This window comes from Pongo pygmaeus, chromosome 2, assembly GCF_028885625.2.
Source record: "Pongo pygmaeus isolate AG05252 chromosome 2, NHGRI_mPonPyg2-v2.0_pri, whole genome shotgun sequence".
NCBI lineage: Eukaryota > Metazoa > Chordata > Mammalia > Primates > Hominidae > Pongo > Pongo pygmaeus.
Window position 1 is genome coordinate 184635423 of NC_085930.1, and position 17512 is coordinate 184652934.

Consider the following 17512-nt stretch of genomic DNA (forward strand, 5'->3'; position numbering starts at 1 on the left):
ACCAAAAGCTCTTTAGGGTTTCATTCAAGTTGGACATAGTCACTCTTTATGACTCTCTCATGCATTTGGCACTTATATGCTATTTGGCATTATGATATGATATTCTTCTGAAGCAGAGCATAAGCAACTGAATTTTCATTAGAATATGTTGTTTCCTCTTTATAATTCAATTATTTGCGGTTTTCTTTATGGTTCAGAGTATCATCAGTGTTCTATGAGTATTGGAAATGAATGTACGCTGCGTAATTGTCTATTCTATACATGCCACTTAGACTAAGTTCCTTAATCAGGTTGTTCAAATATTCTGTATATTATTCATGTTAAAATCTCCTACTGTGAATATAAATTTGTCCATTTTCCCTTGTAGTTAGTCAATTTTCACTTTGTATGTTTTGAGATTATTTCTTCAGTGTTTATAAATTCAAATATATCATCCGGAATAGTTGAACCACTTATCACATGAAGTGATATTCCTTATGTGTAGTAATTCTTGTTTTAAGTTTGAGTATTAATTTTGTAACACTATTTGTATTAGTATCTTTATGCTATGTATTTTTTGCTTTCAACCTTCCTGTAGCTTCCCTTTATATATGTCTCATTAATAGCAAATAATTTCCAATTTAAATGCAATCTTTTAATAGGAGCATTTGGTCCCTTTCATTTAATGTGATTAATATGTGCTTAGGCTTATAGTTTTCATCTTAATTAGGGTTTCTTCTTTGAATCACATATTATTTTCCTTGAGTTTTAGTTTTTCTTTAGATTTAGATGTTTGCCATTAAATTTTTCTCTCTACTATTTACAAGTTATAAATACATTTTGTATTCTTTTATAATTAATCTAAGAAATTACAACTTCTTAGAGATGCCGTGTCCCTGCTCTGCTTAGTGTCAGGTAACTTTCTTTGCAGTCTCTTGGGGGGGAGTGGGGAAGTTCAGAACTTTAGGATTCCTACTTTATAGAGAAAGAATCTTTTTTTAGAACCACCTTCTTCATCCCAGTTTTGGTAAGCCTAGGACTTTGTCTTCTGACCTTTGCATCTCACAAGGCCATCAATATTAAACGATTTTCTTTGTTTACCAAATTCCCTTAGGTTGAAGATAGCCTCATAGTTTTATTTACCTGGGTTCCCATCACAACTTAAATTTTGACCTAGTAAGTTCTTAATTTCTTGCTAATTCTTAGATGCTGTTAACAAGATTTATTTTGTATTTTATTTGGCATTATAAGTTATTATCAGTGAGTAGATTAATCTGATATCCTAGCTCACCATATTTTTAGTAAAGAAAATCTTCTCTTCCTTTCCATCCATTTATTTCCTGGCAGCAAATATGGACTTGGAAAATTGTGTAGATTGATTGGCATATAAATCAGGTTTTCATCAAGAAAAAAAGGATACACTAAAAACTGTGCAATTTAAGAGAATTTAATCAAGTGCTTATGCCCATGGTGTGGACAGGTAAAGCAAAACAGAAAAGGGATACCATTGCTACTGCCTCTAAACCAGGTCTAGTAATTGCTACTACTGTAAACCTGAAAGGGGAAGAAGAGAGAGCAGTTGTAGGAACTGGCAAGTATTTTAGCTATAAGAGAAGAGCTGTGGCTTTCAGTCAAGCAGAGTTGTCACTGCATAAAGTGGACAGCCAGGGAGGGTACTGGAAAATAAATACTCCAGTTTTTCCCTTAACCCAACCTGCTGGCCTCTTGTTGATGCCTTCAATTGGGTAAACTAAACCCGAAGCCAAAGAATAAAAGAACCAGGTAGATGTAGTTCTTAGAGGTACTTCTCCTGGGGTAAGGTTAATGGAGGGTGGCAAATAGATGTGAATGAACAAATAGAAAATATGCAGCAAAGATAGTGCTTCAGGTGATTAGTCTTCTGATTAATTTTATGATTTATGATTTGTGGAAGTGTTTGGTAGACAGATGAGAAAAAATTGTCAATTTTTACATTTCTGAGGGATACAAAGAGAGTAAAAGTTATTTTTTCTCATATTCATATTATTTAAAATATCTTCCTAGTTACATAAATAAATCTTCCTAGTTACATACATAAATCTTCCTAGTTACTAAATAAAAAGAATACAATTTAATTCAACGTTAATTGTTTTTCCAAAAGTATGCAAGCTCACATGAGTAGTTGCACATATGGATGTGAAAATGTGTATGCATGTATTAGACAATCAGGGGATAGCTATATGTACTTGAAAGTTTACAAGTTATGATGACAGAGAATCTAGAAGCAGTTTATATGCAGATTTTCCGGCAAACAGTTGGCATTTAGGAAAGATAGCTGCAGACCACAGCATCTCAATCATCAAAACTGTGCCTCTAGAACAGATTCTAGTCCCCGTGAGGATCAGGAAAATTAAGAAAATGAAAGAACAATCTGGAAGTCCAATCCTAGAAGAAGTTATTTTCTAGAGCCAGGCTGACAAGAAAGGGACTCAAGTATATATAATGGGACAAATATTCAATTAAACTTAGAGACTCTAGAAGAACTAGGCCTAGGAAACTAACAAATGCTTAATTATTGGAACTGAGACTCAGAGTTAGCAGCAAGTGTTATTCTTCACATCTCTCTGAATAAGATTGGAATTTTTTCTAGATACTTGGTATAATTATTCACAATACAGGTGGAAATGAAGCTTTGTTAGTTATCACGGAAGAAGAAGATTGGGAACCAATTAATCTGGCTCTTAATAATTGCAACAAAAATACAAGACAGAATTGTCTCTGGACCATAAAATTGGCAGTAGTTATTTTTCTCTGCACATGATGAAATTAAAGGATAGAGAGAGGCAGCTATTTCATGTCTCTTAGCTCTGACACCCCTCACCCTATTTGAATACAAATGTTCTCTGAGTGGAACACATTTTTATGTCTTGAAATCTTTTAAACTTTACATGTCATAATTAAAGCTGTCATCAAATTTTACATAAAAGGCAGAAATTGGTAAATGTGGGCTGGAAATGTAATTTTTAACTACCAAAACATACACACACACACACACACGCACGCACGCACGCAGCAATTTTTTGAATAATTAACTGCCCCTAAATGTTCTCCAGGAGTTTCTAATTACAACTTTCAACCGTGAATTTTTTTTTATCTTGAAATCAATGTACAGAAAGTTTCAAGAATAAAAGTATTTTTTCCTAACTACTCAAGAGCAAATTACAAACATAGTGAATATCTCTGACTTTGTCAGTGAATTATCTGACAAACAATAACATACTCCTACACAGATGATGCAACCATCACAATCAGAAATTAATCATTGATACATTACTACCAGGCATTCCACAGACTCAATTAAACATTTTTCAATTTTCCCAGTAATATCGTAAATCACAATAAGATCCAAACTAGGCACATGTATCGCACCAAGTTGTCAAATCCTCCATTTCCTTCAACCTGGAAGAGTTTCTGTCTTTTCTTGACTTCCTTTGCTTTGCTACCTTTGAAGATTCCATACCAATTATCTACAGTATTGTCCCTCCAATCTGGGTCTATCTGATGTTTTCTCATGAGGATATTCAGGCTCTGAATCTTTAACAGTAGTACTACAGAGTGAGACTATGTTTTTCCTATTGCATTTTATGAGCTGGTGCATGATATTACCATGTACCAGGGAACAATTTGTTCCCCTGTTTGTAATCAGTTGATGCCATTACTCCCTCCACAATGGATCCAACCTTTGTCACTGTCTAATATGGGCTATTCACCCTACATCAAATGTTCTACCTGCCCCTACCATGGTGTAGTTAACTTCCTTACTCTACTCAGGCTCTAACGAGGTATGTTTTTCAGCTCTTAAAAGCAGATGTCCTTCTCACTCTGCTTCAGTTTGTCCCATCTCTAGTGATGCTACTACCTTTGATCACTTGATTAAGGTGGTGACTGCCAGGTCTCCTTATTGAAGTTAGTTTATAATTTTTTCTTTTATACTCAATAAGCATTTGAAATCATGTAGCATACTGCCCCAAACCCCTGCTATCTTTAGCCACTATTATTTGTGTTCAATGACACTTGTTGCCCAGTCATTTCTATGATGATGCCAATGATGACTTTCCAACTTCCTTTTTTTGTTTTGTTTTTAAGACAGTTTCACTCTGTCACTGCAGTGCAGTGGCACCATTTTAGCTAACTGCAGCCTTGAACTCTTTGGCTCAAATGATCCTCCTGCCTCAGTCTCTGAGTAACTAGGACTAGAAGCATGCACCACCATGTCTGGCTAATTTTTTTTTTTTTTTTTTTTTTTTTGTAGAGACAAGATCTTGCTATGTTGCTCAGGCTGGTCTCAAACTCTTGGCCTCAAAGGATCCTCCCAGAGCTTTAGGATTACAGGCATGAGCCACCACTTCCAGCTGTAATTTTATCGTCTTCACACTTATTAGTTGAAATTTCACTGTAAAGAAGAGATTTTTCCTTTTTTCTATTCATTTCTTAGTATGATTTTTTTAATTTACACACGCCAGTATTGAGTCATTACTTAATTAGGATTTATATTCATAATAGATTCAATAGGTTATAAACCAGTACTATTTGTACCTTGATACTCAAATTGTCAAATGTTAGGCAGTAATAGCAACTTCAGCTGGGTTCTGTGTCCTTTGGCATGTACTCATTATTCTTCATGTATTTCCTTCGTTTTTGGCACCGTAAGACGTACCAAATCATCTTGTACTTTTCCTTTGCCAGCTCTGTTATCAGCCATTTCTCCAAAGACTCTAGGTCCTTTGAGTGGAGAATAGTGTCTAGAAAACCAGATCTGGATTCATCTATTGCTATTAAAGTGTTGCTTCTCTCCATACTACTCAGTGAACAAAACTAGGAAAATATAGTTATATTTTAATATTATATTTGTATGTAAATATATAAAAATATATCTATACACTCAGATTTATATCTGTATTTACTTTTAAATCTATATGCACGGGTGTTATACACACACATACACACAGTTTTGTATATATGTATGTTCTCATGGATATATATAGATATATATATACAATCAACAACATATAGATATGTTCTCATGGTTTTATATATATAAATATATAAATTCATATGTTCTTTTGGTTTTATATATAATGTATAATTAAAATATATTAAATTCATAATTTAAAGATAAATATAATTAAAAATAAATTATATATATATAAACCATGAGAACATATCAATATCGAGTTTTATTTATCTTTCCATGTTTGTAAATCTTTTCTCTAGCAGTTAGAAATCGCCTTCTCATTAAATGGAATATATTTACTTAGGTAATTAGATCCTCTGCATGTAATCAATTGATGCCATTACTCCCTTCACAATGGATCCGACCCTAGGCACTGGTACATACAGGCTATTCACTCTATATCAAATGTTCTGTCTGCCCCTACCACAATGTGGTTAATTTCCCCACTCCACCCAGGCTCTAACACTATATGCTATTCAGCTCTTAAATGCAGATGGCCTTCTCACTTTGCTTCAATGTCTTATCTCATTGCATTATTTCCCTTGGCAGTTGCTTTCCTCCTCATGTTCAGGCCTTCTCACACACTTAGACACTATGTGTCTCACACACACACACACACACACACACACACACACACACGCTTAGACACTATCCCCACCATCCTTGGGCCCTGATATACCATGCTGGACCACAGGCCAAAATAACTAGATCCTGAGGTCCACAACCACCATAAAAGAAAATTAGCACAACGAATACATATACCACTCAAAGTTACCATATTGGAACACATGGTATAAGAATTTAAAATAAGGATTAAACTTAAACTCAAAAAGAGAATAAAATATGTTAGCAATAAAAAACAAAAATCAGAAAACATTTTAAAAAATGACAGGAAATAATAGGTATGGAAAATAAGATAACTGAAGGAAATATAGTAATAGGGTAGGTAGATAGATACAGCCATAGATAGATGTAACTGAAGAATAAATTCAAGAGCTAGAAGATCAGATTGACCTTCTAGATCCAGAGAGGCACAGAAAAGGATAAATAGAGAAATACAAAAGTATGGCTAAAAGATACAATCGATTAAAATGGAGTTCTAGAAACAATATTAGAAGAAGGAAAAAATGGGAGAGAGAAAATGGTCAAAAAAGTAATAATAATTTTTCCAGAAAAAAAGGAAAAAAAAAACACACCTATATATTTTATAGTTAAATTCAAAAAGCACAAAGAGAAAAATTCTAAAAGTTTCTACGGTGAAAAAGGGTCCAACATTAACAGGTGCTACACTAGGAGGAGCCAATCTCTCTAGGTTTTAATTCCACCATCCCTGGGGATTTGGAGGAGGAGACATACCCCAGAGTGCAGGTTTGTTCAAGCCTTTTTACAACAGTGCCTCACTCCAGTAGATATGGGAGGGCCTGCTAAACCCAATTTCTATTCCACTATTTAATCTCTCCTTTTTCATAGTTTGTTCATAATCATACACGTTTTTACCTAAGTTTAATCATTATGTATATCACTCTGTATTCTTTTCTTTTCACTTATAGCATATCCATGTTTCTAAATACTCTTTTTATATTTTTAACAGCCACACATTTTATCACAATTCTCTAAGTCATTTCCCTGTTTCAGATGTTTATGTTGTTTTCTGTTATTGCCATTATAGATTATACTGCAGAGAGTTGAATTATTCTTGTAGGATAAATTTCTAAGTACAGGATTGCTTTTGTTATTGCTATGAAGAGTAATATTGCCTTACCAATGGATTGTTCAAATTAGCAATGCCAACAGCAGCAGATGTGTCTTTAGAGGAAGTTTATTCAAGATCTTTCTGATATTTATTATTAAAATTTTAAATGTGATCATGGTGCTGACTCTAGTGAAAATAAACAGACTCTATGCATATTTATTTTCAGATGTGAGTATGGAATAATAGAAAACAATATGCATCAGGATCAGCACATGCATGAGGATGTAAATAAAGAGATGAAAAGTAGCTTTTTGCTATGTAAATATGTCATTATTTTGACCTAGTCGTTGCCTAATGATACATAAGGAAGTACTTCTGTCAGTTGGAAGGATCCAATGTAAATATAGCATTCTTCTCAGAGCAAAAGATTGTGTTTATTTTCTCTGACCTCTGTGCTTCTTTTAAATAGTTCTAGACCTCAAGATGTAGAAAGCAGAATAAAATAATTTGAAATCCTTCAGTACAAATGTTTAAGATTCCTGAAGGAAATTTAAAAGCAGCTCTCAGAAAATAAAGTAAAATATAACCAAATATACAAAAGCAAAAATGAAGACAGAATCAACAATCAGAGAAGTGAGCAAAAGAGTTGCAACTCTGTTTGCCAGGTATTCAGAAGTTATGGGTCTTAGTAAAATTAGAGTGGGAATATAGCATCCACATTGGGACAAAAGAGATGATCATGTTCCCAAGGAGGCAGGGTGTTGCAGACCCAAAGAGTGCGCAGCAGCAATATTTATTGTAAAGAGCAAAAGAACAAAGCTTCCACAGTGTGGAAGGTTACCCAGGCGGGTTGCTGCTGCTGGCTGGGGTGGCCAGCTTTTATTCCCTTATCTGTCCCCACCCACGTCCTGCTGATTGGTCCATTTTACTTAGTGCTGACTGGTCCATTTTGCAGACTGCTGATTGGTGGGTTTACAGTTCTTTAACTAGATACAGAGCGCTGATTGGTGCATTTTTACAGAGTGCTGATTGGTGCATTTACAGTTCTTTAGCTAGACACAGAGTGCTGATTGGTGCGTTTTTACAGAGTGCTGATTGGTGCATTTACAATCCTTTAGCTAGACACAGAGTGCTGATTGGTGCATTTACAATTCTTTAGCTAGACACAGAAAGCTGATGGTGCATTTTTACAGAGTGCTGATTGGTGCATTTACAATCCTTTAGCTAGACGCAGAGTGCTGATTGGTGCATTTACAATCCTTTATCTAGACACAGAGCACTGTTTGGTGCGTTTTTACAGAGTGCTGATTGGTGCGTTTACAATCCTCTAGCTAGACAGAAAAGTTTTCCAAGTCCCCACTTGACCCAGGAATTCCAGCTGGCTTCACCTCTCAATCCCTCCTCTAAACAGGACACCCCAACAGCTGTTGGGAATTGGGCAATGACCACTCTAGCTACTTCCAGTAAGAATGTGATCCAGTAAGAATTAGTGCATGTGTGTGAAAATGGTTATTGTAAATTTTAAACACTATATTAATGCAAGGTAATATTGTAAGTAGTACAGTATACATATTGTGAGGTTTTCTCACTGCTAACTTAGACAAAAATATATTGAATTTTAGAAAACCAGAAAAGATTCTTCACCTATATCTATATCTAAAATAAGCAGGAAAGATCATTGAAAGGTATAAGGTAAAGGATCTATAAAGTTCACTTATGTGGATCATTTGGAACAAACCTTGAGCAGGGAATTAGACAAACAGTCAAAACAAACAAACATATGAGCCCAACGCTATGACAATCTTGAAAAGGCAGAACTATGAGACAGTAAAAAGATCAGTGGTTGCTGCCAGGGGTTTCTGGGGAGAGAGGGAGGGAAGGAGGGATGAAGAGGTGGTGCACAGGGGATTTTAGAGTAGTGAAGCCATCCTGTATGATACTATCATGATGGATATACACCATTATGCATTGTCAAAGCCCATCAAATATACAACACAAAAAGTGAATCCCAATGTAAACTATGGACTTTATGTGTCATTATTGTTCTATCAGGGTAACAAATGTTCCACAGTAATGCAAGATGTTAATAATAGGAGGCTTGGGAGACAGAGGGTATTGAGGAACTGTATACTTTCTGCTCAGTATTTTTGTAAACCTAAAATGCTCTAAGAAACAAAGTCTATTAATTGAAAAAAAAAAACGAAAATGCATAGTACCTAAATTAAAAGTACAATGCTCAGGCTTTACGTAGATTTACTCACAGTTAGATAAGGCACTCAGACATTTTCTAAAGGCCTCTTTACTTTTGTTTTGGTTATTATTTTAATGGATTCGGTGTACTGTTTTTCCATTTAATTTGTTTGAAAGGGTACATTGAGGGAAAGAAGTAATATATTTATTATTACAATTTCTGTCTAGCAGTAAGAAGTGACATTTGTAGGCCTGCCAGTATAATGTGGCTACTTTGCATTACCTGCTTTCAAATGTGCCACGCTCTGCCCTGACTCTTAAACCTCTGCTTTAAGGAAAACTTTAAAGATCCTGTGAACAACTTCCCAACCCAGACTTCTCAGGATCCGTCAAATACAGGATTAACACATTTCATCTCCAGAGACTGTGTAAATTCTGTGACTAGAGTCCCTCCTGATTGGTGTCTTTGCCTTATTTGCAAAATTTTTGAATATCAAACATAAACAGAAAAATTCAAATAGGTAGAGCGATTAGTACAGATTTAGAATAGAGGTAAGGGACCTACAAACTCAGAAATAAAAACTCTAATATATGAAAACGTGTACAGCTTTAAGAATCTTTATCCTTTTATGTTGTATAATGCTTTATTTACCGTTTTTAAAGTGTTAATAAAATAGTGAGTCATACTGGAGAGGTTATTGTCCACATATTCTTTATCTGAATATATAAAAGCATTCAATATTCTTTGGAAATATTTTAATCTATTTTTTTGCATTTTTAAAAATATGAGTTGCCCGCATCTCCTGAAGGTCTTCTAAATGCTCTCATAATGAACCCTCATTGTAGAACTGAATGTAAGGTTTAGAAGTGCCTATTTATGGCTCTGAGGTTCAAAGAGGCTAGCAATTGTGTCTTAGTCATCATTGCATAACAAGCACCTAAAATAGAATCTGTACAAAGTATTGAATAAATATTTGTCAGAAGAAGTATAACTTTGGCTGAGAACATTCAATTCTGTGGAATTCTTTTGCTGATGATATTGGATAAATAAATTTTAAGGTTTAAAAAATACAATAAAATATAAAGAAACGAAAGTCTTTAAATTTTTATTTTTTCAGAAGTAAGAGTCATCAGCATGCAAGTTCAGACAGTCACAAAATTGAAAACAGTTACTAATGTTGTTGGATATGTAATGGGCTTGACATCTCCAGGTAAGTAGTGTTGAATATTTATAATCTACACTTTATATGAAACTTTACAAGGAAATGCTCTGTAATAATTTAATATCATACTTAAATATCCTACTTTAGATGTAACTAGAAATTTGTCCCACTCTTAGAGTAGATGAATTTGAAACTAAGAAGTGGGTTTTCCTTCTCTTTCCTACCATCTCTCTTCTAAAATAAATCTTAGTGGGGAGTGAGAGAGAGAGACACAGAGAGAGAGAGAGAGAGAGAGAGAGGTGGGGGTCTCTCAGGAGGGGGTAAAACAAGAAACAGAGTTTAGATTTGGTAAACTGGCATGTTCTACAAAAGCCAAAGTTTTCTTTTTTTCTTATACTCACCATAACACCATTGAAAATTTTATTTTTATCAAGAAGACATTTTAAAGAATGATTTTCTTTTTCCTCACTGCAGTCTCTGCTTCCCAAGTTCAAGTGATTCTTGTGCCTCATCCTCTTGAGTAGCTGAGACTACAGGCGCCCACCACCAAGCCCGGCTAATTTTTCATTTTGTATTTTTAGTAGAGACGGGGTTTCACCATGTCGGCCAGGCTGGTCTTGCACTCCTATCCTCATGTGATCCACCCGCCTTGGCCTCCGAAAGTGCTGGGATTATAGGGGTGAGCCAGTGTGCCTGGCTAAGAAAGATTTTAGTTTTTAATGATGTGTTTTTCTTTTTTAATAAAAGTTTTGGTCTCCAAATTTAGTTGTCCAGTTTTATTCTATGTCCCACTCTGTATCCTTGGTCCATTGCCAAATTTGTCAAATGTCTGCATGACTTTAGGTTTTCAATGTGCTTATGAAAATGGTCACCTGCAGCTACTCAGGAGGCTGTGGCAGGAGAATCGCTTGAATCTGGGAGGCCGGAGATTGCAGTTAGCTGAGATTGTGCCACTGCTTTCTAGCCTGGGCAACAGAGAGAGACTCCATCTCAAAAAAGGAAAAAATGGAATCTTCAGATATTATGTAGGCTAATTAAGAGATTAATAGCAATACTTCCAAACACATTGTAAGGCTGAATCACATATTACCGTCTAATGTGCCTATTATACAGTGTAGCGTGTAACAATCTTTTTATTACACTTTTGCTACTTCTGTTGATTTTGGGACATTTACGCAAGTTCTCCTTGGAGAATTATTATTTTCCATGACTTTAGTAAAATTGGCCTAGTCGCTAGCTCAGAATTTTAAGATCAAGTTTTATAGCCTCCCAGTTTCTTGCTGGCCAACTCTTACAAAGTTTATGAAAGCCAGTTATTTTCTCTGATTTCTTTACAGTTACAATGTTGAACAACCTCTGATTATAGTTCTTTAAATACAAGATATAAATAAATTTGAAAATTGTTACTATTGAATTTCAATGAATTTCCATCATAAGGTTCTCAATTGAAGCACTAGAATGTTTATCATCACTGATACATTCACAAGTTGTTATTGGAAAACCCAGTTGTACAAATTATACTAGCTTTAGAGTGAAGAAAATTCACTGTATAAAATAAACTCCTGGAATTGAAAAAATCAATTTTACCATTAGTATTCTTCAGTGTATAATATACAAAGCTTCTCAAATTTTGCTTATTTGAATTTTACAAAAAATTGACTATTTACATGACATTTTATTTAATAACTTTGAAGATTAGAAACAATAATCAATTAGCATTGTTTCTTAGATATGGTTTATTTAGAATGCAGACAATTCCAAGCAAAATTTTGAGACATTTATGGGAGATAAGTGAATAAATTCTTGGGTTTTTAACATTTGCAGACACTCTCACACTATGTATACCATTAATTAAATCTTTTTTTTTTTTTTTTTTTTTTTGAGACAGAGTCTTGCTCTATCACGGGGCTGGAATGTAGTGACATGATCTTGGCTCATTGCATCCTCCGCCTCTGAGATTCAAGCAATTCCCTGCCTCAGCCTCCCGAATAGCTGGAATTACAGGTGCCCACCACCAAGCCCGGCTAATTTTTGTATTTTTAGTAGAGACGAGGTTTCACCATCTTGGCCAGGCTGGTCTTGAACTCCTGACCTCGTGATCCACCTGCCTTGGCCTCCCAAAGTACCGGGATTACAGGTGTGAGCCACTGCCCATTAATTAAACCTTAATAAAATGTTGGCAGATCAAATCCATTGCCAATTCCTGTGTGGAAAACTAAAATATCTTCATACTGTGGCATTTCTTGTAAGGTAGCTTTTTGGTGTTATAAGTCAAAGGGTGATTCATTTATTCCACCCATGTGTAAGACCTACTTTGTGTTGAGCATTGTTCAAAGTGGCTTACAAATAGTAACTCCTAAAACTTAGAACAACTAAATGGAGGATGTACTATTTATTTTCCTACCTTAGAGTTGAAAATACTAAGGCATCGAAAGTTGAATTAAGCTTTCCAAGGTCACAAAACTAGTGACTTGCAAAGCCTGGATTCTAACCCAAGCAGGCTGGATTCAGGGTCTGCACAATTTACCATCCAGTTGTGGGACATCTGGTAATAAAATGATATTCAATGAAGAAAAATTTTTGCACAGATGTGTGAAGATAGTTGGTCAGATAAATTCTGGTATGTTATTATTAGCAATAACATTCACTGACAACAAAATCAAAGGAAACTCTTGAGGGGCATTTTCAGCCTTATTATTGAAAATATTCAGTAATGTGCATTGAACAGCCTACTTCCATGTGTTAGGAAGGCTCTCCTAATAGTGTATCTAATAAATTTTGAATGATTGTATGAAATAAAATATGTAAAAGGCAACTTTTACAACAGTTGAATGACTTTTGATATTGGTGAATTTTACTTTTTTTTCTTCACAGAAAGGAGAGGGCCTAAAATTATAAGTTGGAAGCTGTAATTAATTCCCTGTGGAATTAATTTATTGCAGAATCCATACATGACTACCACATTTTTAATATTTAAAGCGCCTTCTTAAATGTATTAATGGTTTATTAATATTTACTGAGCATACATGCATTGTTTGTTTACAGGGCACTTCCCATTCCGAGTCTGGAAAAATGTTAGATAAGGGTTTCACTGTGGCATATTTACATGCTTCATTAATTAATATTCATGTTCTAAAGGAGAGTAATATGGATCTAAGCTTTGGATTCATAATTGGGTTCAGCAGCTGCCTCTGCTTTGATATACACAGATGTGTGAATTAAGACAGTGGGCAAAAAAAATTAAAGTAGTCTTAATTATTAGAACAATTTTGCCTAATTGTTGCTCAGTTGTGCAATAGAATTATGTAAATGTCATTAAATTTATTGTTAAGGTTTACATTTTTTTAAATGGCTCTTGTCCCTTTCTATTTTCAGACCGGTATATCATAGTTGGCAGCCATCATCACACCGCACACAGTTATAATGGACAAGAATGGGCCAGTAGTACCGCAATAATCACAGCGTTTATCCGTGCCTTGATGTCAAAAGTTAAGAGAGGGTGGAGACCAGACCGAACTATCGTTTTCTGTTCTTGGGGAGGAACGGCTTTTGGCAATATTGGCTCATATGAATGGGGAGAGGTAAAGTAAAATACACATTAATTACAGTGCTTTACTTTTCTTTTCTTTTCTTAGTTTGCTAAAGTAGACAAAGTACAATTTTCAAAGCCAAGGGCAATAATGTGCTTCTCAACAAAAGTGTCATATTGCCTAATTTGCTGAGATGGCTTATAATAATAATACGGAATTAGAGCTAGACCACAGCAAACTATGCATGACCTTCAAATATCTTATCCCTATTGTTACCAGACTTACAAACCCTGATACAGTCTAACACACAATAGTGTTTACCTTATTATTGTATTTCTCCTTAGAAGACAGGATGACAGGCACTGGACAAAAAAGGATCAGATGATACATATTATCTTTCTTTTTCTACACTTTCTAGGAATAATCTGGAATTAGGGAACAATCTCCTATATTAAATGTTTATTACCTTAGCATTATATTTTCTCTCTTCAATATGGATATTGAATGTAAAATACATTTTAAAATCCACTTTTTCCTCCTTCTACCACTCCACTCTTTCACCCTTATCTCCCTAACTTCTGTTTCCTACCTGCCTATCTATTGCCTACCTACCTACCTAACCACCTTAGGAAACCTGTATCCAAATGAAATCTAGCATGCAATGAGGTACAGTGAGAATACAACTGAAATATTGGAGAATTTAAGTCTCAAACGCTTCTGACAGACCTGGGTCTCATAAATGCACTGTATTTTTAATGGAATATGATAACTGATAATTGGATTGATAGAAAGTCTATTTACTTTTGTGATTTGTTTTAAAAAAGAGGTTCAATAGACATATGTAGACCAAAAACACTACATAATTTTACTAGGAAAGCAAGATAATTTAATACTGTAGTTTTTTCACTACTTCAGCTTTGAGGAGAAAAATTTAATAGGAAATTATTTTGCTACATTTTTATTTTTGATCACTCAAAAAAGATAAAATATCTGTTAAATCAAAGAAAATATTTAAAAAGGTATAGAAAAGAAGATAGCAAGTATCTTTTTTAATTTGAAGGAAAGAATAGACTTAAAGAGGAAAAAAATTTTTCAGTGTAAAATTCATCAAGATTCACACATTGTAAATTGGAATGCTTTTCTGTATGCAAATGAGTGGTGTGAATGTTTGAGCCATATTCAAAAGAACTACTTCAAATTAAAAAATTCCATTGCTTAAAGAATCTTTTTAAGTTGACAAATTTGTAAGTAACCTGGAAAAGAAATAGCTGAACCAACCTCTCAAACTCATATTCCAAATTACTTTAAAGATTGGTAAACAAGTTAAAGAACAGTTTAGGGAATATGTTTGTAATCTATACCATTTTTAATAAATCAGAAACAATGAAATTAATGTTTTAGTTTTCCTGTAACAGTAAAGCACATATCTTTAAAATGCCTTAAAGATTCTTTTCAAATTCCAAAGATGTATTTTGCTATATCAAACTATATTTTAGGTCTTCTAGATACCTATCTGGTAACTTTCACGATTAATTTATGTTAATTATAAATTAAAATATATATTTCTGAACTAAAATATATATTTCTGAACTAGAATAGACTAGGCTTGTCTAAATTAATAGTTTCTAATGTAAACATCTCAAACCCCAATGCATGGGAAATTTTGTTATAAAATTTAGTTGAGCATCAAGCGTCAGAGCCTGTAAGTTGAATCAATGTGGGCTTGCATGTGTGTGTGAGCAATAGTTTTTGTCAAAGTAAGTTGATATTTTTGTGGTTAATGCACATTCATTTTTAAGTTTTTGTGAAGTCATTGTACCTTTTGATAATTGTATATTTTCTTAGTCAATGATGCTAAAAATACAACAACTACAATGTGGGACTTCACAGGAAAAAAATTTTGTTAAAAAGGTTATTCCTATTCAAAACAATTAAGTACCAATGTCTTTGAATGTTTATATATGTATTTACATTTAGCAACTCATTATACATTCATTTACTGGCATTTTAGGTGACTAGATGGGCAAAGACATATGAGTGAGTAGTGAAAATGGTAAATAATATACATTTGATTATTGGCTTATAAAATGTATTTTTATAATTTACTGTGTCTCACCGGATTGTTTCAGTGCAGTTCATGAAGCCATTTTGTAAACATCCTGTTGAAGAGAAATTTAGAAAACTGCTAGTTGTCCTGCTTTGCCTACTCATGTCAAATGTAATCCTCAGAATGAAAGAGTTTATGTTAGACTGAAACTAATTTATGCTCTAAATATATTCCCCTGTGAAGGCGAGTGAGGAAAGCCCTTATTGACATGTCATATTGCCCCATTTAATTTTGCTTGCATAGAAAACTCTGGAAACCCACAGTTGTAGTTAAGAGGATTAGATGATGTTGGTCAATAAACTTAACAATGAAATTTATAGACAGAATTATTAGAGAATTGATTCAATACTGATCTTGATCTTTGAGAAATATTATAACATTTTGCTAAATAGGTTCTATACTTTAAAAAGTATCATTTCTTCTGTGAAGAATTTTCATTTGTCAGAGGCTATTGTGGAAATATTATAGATATTGGAGTAAAAGAAGTCATAGTTCAAATTCTCTTTACCATAGAATATGTCATCTTAGGCAAGATTAACTTCCCTAAGACTTGATTCCTCAAATGAGTCTACTAATGCCTATCTTATGAGAGTCTCATGAGAATTATATAGACTAACATATAGACAGTGTCTATGTGGTAGTGTGCTAACAGAAGCTGATATTTCATAGCACTTAAGTAACATATTTTTGAACAATATTATGGAAAAATTACTCAAGCTTAAAATTCATCATTTGTGTGCACTTAAAATGTTTACTAATTTTAAATGATTGTCTTTTCAGCCCTCTTTCAGAGGTATAGCTGAATTTTCAACATAAAATATGGATAATAGTGAAAGCATGCAGTATTTATGTTTCTGTCCCTGGCTTCTTTTAGTTAGCATAGTGTTCTCCAATTCCATCCATGTTATCACAAAAGAGAGAAGTTTCTTGTTTTTCAAGGCTAAATTGTATTCCATTGTGTATATATAACACATTTTCTTTTTCTATTCATCGGTAACAGAGTGTAGAATGGTGGTTTCAGCCTAGGGTATGGAGGGAATGGGGAGAAAATGGTCAACCTCTATTATATATTGTGTGGCATGGTGAATATACTTAGTAATAGAGTATTATACATTTCAAAATTGTTAAGTAAATTTTATGTGTTCTCATCACAAAAAATGTAACGTATTTGGGATGATGAATATGTTAACCAGCTTAATTTAATTATTCCACATTATATTCATAAATCATAACATCACTTTGTACTCCATAAAATTATACAATTTTAAGCTATCAATTTACAATGAAAAAAATAAAAATAAAATAGGATGACATTATCAATTTGGCAGGTGTACAAGTCCTTGTAGTCTTTCTTTTCATAGTATTAGAAGAAGAAAGATACTTTCCCGAGTTATGACGTAACGTAATCTTTTAGGACATTTCTGTAGAACTGCCACCATGACAATTATTTGTTAAATGCTTGCACAAAAAAACAGGAAAATGGCAGAAAGACGTAGTGGTCCTTCTTTATAGGATCAGTGGTGTTCAATTTTGTGTGGTAAGGAGCAGAAGAGAAGTGGAAAACTATTACATGGAATCATTTGGTGCAGCTTGTGTGCATGAAATGCATCAGGTGTTTTTTTTAAGGTAATATTTGCAAGATTACATTGTATTATGGCCCATTTTGCTGATAACACAGGGTTATTTTGTGCAGAGTAGCTCATTGCTTCAAAAGTAAAGGGCTGGTTTTATTCATCACTGAAGTGGTTTATCTATATCTCTCCTCTTATTCAGTAACTCTAAAATTAAGTTGCATTCATATTCTGTAGTTAAATCCATACTGTGTTAACCTTTGAAGAACATTTTCTCTTAAAATTT

General features: G+C 33.9%; 1 protein-coding gene across 15 annotated transcripts in view; it reads left to right on the forward strand.

Moving 5' to 3' along the window:
• The window catches only part of NAALADL2 (N-acetylated alpha-linked acidic dipeptidase like 2), a 1372789-nt gene that overhangs the window by 1028094 nt on the left and 327183 nt on the right, over positions 1-17512 (forward strand). For all 15 annotated transcript variants that reach the window (XM_054481096.2, XM_054481101.2, XM_063662440.1 and 12 more), the window contains 2 exons: positions 9974-10066; positions 13394-13599. In XM_054481096.2, coding sequence (XP_054337071.1) covers positions 9974-10066; positions 13394-13599 — 299 coding nt within the window. The remainder of the gene's footprint in view (positions 1-9973; positions 10067-13393; positions 13600-17512) is intronic.